The sequence below is a fragment of the Mugil cephalus genome, chromosome 18 (assembly GCF_022458985.1).
Source record: "Mugil cephalus isolate CIBA_MC_2020 chromosome 18, CIBA_Mcephalus_1.1, whole genome shotgun sequence".
NCBI classification, from domain to species: Eukaryota; Metazoa; Chordata; class Actinopteri; order Mugiliformes; family Mugilidae; genus Mugil; species Mugil cephalus.
In genome coordinates, this window is record NC_061787.1 from 357,501 (window position 1) to 361,272 (window position 3,772).

Genomic DNA, 3,772 nt, shown 5'->3' on the forward strand with positions numbered 1-3,772 from the left:
AACATTTCAAGAAGCAGTTTAATAAAGTAAGATAATCCTGTTTAGCACAATGTTAAAATGTCCAATTAAAAGTCAAAGGTCCTAAAGGGAGAAAATGAACGTCACACAAATTACACTCGAATCTATAAAATAGCGAAAGACTCACTTCCCTGTTCATTAGATCACACTAGTGAATCTAATCTAATCTAATCTAATCTAATCTAATCTAATCTAATCTAATCTAATCTAATCTAATCTAATCCACTAAATGAAGCAGATGAAGGAAGCCAGCGCTGTTAAACATTTATTTAAACTAAATGTCAAATACCTTCACTGAGTTAAGATTCAGTGTCTGAATGTTGTGTTACATTGCATCATGTATTTTATATATGTATATTATAGTGTTACCACGACTAAACTATCGATGTACCAGGAGCCGTTACCAGTATAAACATGTAAGAAGCACATTAAATCGGTTGCAGCTGTAAACGGTTGAGGGGATCATATGTTAAATTCAATTTACAAAAACAGAAATGAGTATAGGAGTCATTAAAGTGCAAGGAATGCAAAGCAGAGTGTATCATATTTCATGTGGGAGAATAAATATGGAGAAATTCATCAAAGCAGCATCAAACGACCTCCTGCACAGAACTACTGGTTATATTCAGTCAACATTAGCATGTGACACATCACTGAGGCAAATATTAACCTCACGCTTCCATCCCACTGTTCCTCGGTTATCTCACATCTTTTTTTTTTCACTTCCTGGAACTAAGCTACAAGATGAGTTTGGAAGGCAGATCATTATTATTATTATTGTCATTACATATTAATGCACCTTTATAAAATAAGACAGCAGATGAATTAAGGGAACCGCTGTCCCTCCGTTAGAGGATTTAAATGACTCGTCCAGTAATGATCAGTTGTTTTCGCTGTAGAAGTGAATAAGAAACCAAAGAGTGAAGCTTCACAGATTCAAAGTGTCAGTGAAGCGTGGCCCTGTTAGAAACATGTCTTTCAGCATCTCATTTGTCGTGTTGTTCGGCTCTGTGGGTTTAATCCCAGGGATCCAGGGATGGTGTGTTGTGGTGCTCAGTGTGGAAGGACTGGAACACTGGAACACAACGGATTAGATCTGCTACTGGCAACCTGAACACTGAGGAGAGGGTCCCCGTAGGTTTTCATCACCACCGCCCTGTTATTATTATTATTATCATTGTTATTATTATTATTATTATTATTATTATTATTATTATTATTAATATTATTATTATCATCATCACCGCCCTATTATTATTGTTGTTGTTATTATTGTTATTATTATAATCATTATAATCATTGTTATTATTATTATTGTAATTATTATTGTAATTATTATTGTTGTTGTTATAATAATTATTATTATTACTATTATTATTATTATGTTGCTGGGGTCTTTCGTTAGATTAAAAAGTCTTGTTCCCTTCTTGTTAGGACCTGTAGCTTTAAATACTGAATCTCTTTGAATATTATACATAAATATGTATTTTTATTTTTATTTCTTGCCAAATATCTGAAGATAACTGCAGATAAATGAGTGGATCAGATAAATTCAGCTTGCACACTGACTCCCCTGAGCATCGCATAGCAGGTTTCTCTGACTTGTGTGTAATTGACCAGCGATAATAATAACTGCTCATCTTCTCATATCCAGGCTCCTAACTTCTTTCTGTCCAATTAACTTGTTCAGTCCGCGGCTCGGCTGCCCCCCCCCCCCCCCCCCCCCCCCCTCCTCCTCCTCCTCCTCCTCCTCCTCCTCACCCTCTCTCTTCAATTCCCTGCGCGTTCATCAATACGCACATGGATTATTTTTTCCTGCTGTTGCCACACGCGCATGTGTAAGTGGATCTGAGAGCGTCACCAGACCGGGTTGTGTGTGTTGTGTCCGTGGATTCTTCTAGGGTTTTGTTACCTGGTTGTTTTTGCACAGGTCAGCCCACATGCTGGTGCCGTCGCCTCCGCGCATCAGGACGTGGTAAGTGAAGAAATAAATCCCGGGGATGGAGCAGGTGAACTTCCCAGAGGTCGGGTCGTAGTGGTTTCCCAGGTTGGTCACCACGTCGTCAAACTTGAGCACCTCGTATCCCTCGTGCTGCTTTTTGAGCCCTGCGTAAAAGGCGATCTTGGGCACCGTGCTGTAGGTGGCAGCGCTGATGGCACTGGCCGCCGCGCTGGGCCCCGGAGGTCCGGGCAAACCGGGTCTGCCCGGTTCCCCTCTCTCTCCGGGTGGCCCAACAGGACCAGGCGGTCCCTGCTCACCTGGAGGTCCTCTCGCACCCGCCTTACCCGGACGACCCGGTTCCCCATTGGGACCTTGAATAAAAGTGGGTATAGAGTGCACGCGGCTGGTGTCTCGGACCGTGTCCGCCGTGGCGGTGCTGCTTGGAGACTTGGTGCCGTACGGGTCGCACACCATCCTACAAGTCCCGATCATCTCGTAGTGGCCCGCAGTCCCGGCCGAGTTGACCAGGACGGGGATGAGGATGACCAGAACCAGAACCATAACGACGGCCAGGACCCCCGCCACCAGCAGCCGCTTCCTCCCGACCAGCCGCGCCAGAGCAGCTCGATCCTGTCGTCTGCCTTTAGGGGAAATTTTGCTGGCTGGAGAGAAACCAGTAGAAAGGAAAAAAAGACGCACCACTTAGTTAAGACTGATCAACTGCCTCCTCTGGGCATCCTCGGCTCTCTCCAACAACACTTTAGTTTCTTTTGCTTCTCCCCCTGCAGTTTATTAAAGAGTCCGTGGAAGTTCACCTCTGTGATCAGTTCATCTGTGAAACATTGTTGAAGGCTGAGTCCTACCCTGGATGGAGCGGAGCATCTCCACAGCAGCTGGACTCTGACAAGGATCCAGGGCAGAGAGATGGTCTGTCTGGACAAGACACCAAGAAGTACAAAGCTTCCAGACACCAGCGAGGGAGGGAGGGTGAGGGAGGTGAGGGAGGGAGGGGGGCAGTGTCATAAGGCTCTGTTATCCAATAGAAACAGGACATGTTATCTTCTCTTTTTTGTCTTTTCTTCCTCTTCCAGATCTGCCCCTGATCTTTAGCCCTTTAGCTCGGTGGCATCTTGCCCAGTTATTCCATTAGTTAGAGAAGAACTCGAATCCACTGTCGCACTACGATAACACAGCATTAACCGTGGAAACAATCACAGCTACTATTCCACTTATTGTGATGTAGGAGACACTGTAACAAGCAGCAGTGAGCTGCTTTCATATGTTACTAACATGAGACATAGACACTTGTGTTTACGAGTGTTTTAGAGCAGAGGACGTGAACTTGTAATGTAAAACTTCTTTTTTTATATAATTGTATAATATATTTGTACTTCACTTAAAGACGTCTGTGTAAGTTTCGTAGAATCAGAATCACTTTTATTGGCCAAATGTTTGCACTTTGCTCAATGCAAAGTGCAAAAAATAAAGGGTAAAACGAGGTGGAATCTGGGAAACTTCTAGACAGAATTCAAGAATTGAGTTAAACTGATGCACGTTGTTTGTCATCCTTCCCTTTATCCTTAAAGAGCAGATCTGCCACTAAAATCAAACTAACCTCACAGTTTCTGTCTTCATTTGTCCTTCAGGCCCTTTTGAAGAGTCCCTGGAAGTGGATCGTTCCATCGGCTTTTCTCTCAATATCAGTTGGTGAATGATGAATTAGCTGAGGAGGAACTGGAATAAGCCAAATACTGGACAGAGCAGCGGTAATAATTCTAAACTCCACGGCTCCACTAACACCAGGAATATGTG

At 43.5% G+C, this 3,772-nt stretch overlaps 1 protein-coding gene across 1 annotated transcript in view; it reads right to left on the reverse strand.

The window, feature by feature from the left end:
• The window catches only part of c1ql3a (complement component 1, q subcomponent-like 3a), an 8,752-nt gene extending 5,876 nt beyond the window's left edge, over positions 1–2,876 (reverse strand). Inside the window, exons 1-2 of the mRNA XM_047612211.1 lie at positions 2,824–2,876; positions 1,931–2,622 (exon numbers count right to left, since the gene is read on the reverse strand). Of these exons, the coding sequence (XP_047468167.1) occupies positions 1,931–2,622; positions 2,824–2,842 (711 nt within the window). The 5' untranslated portion in view covers positions 2,843–2,876. The remainder of the gene's footprint in view (positions 1–1,930; positions 2,623–2,823) is intronic.
• Between the last annotated feature and the right edge of the window lie 896 nt (positions 2,877–3,772).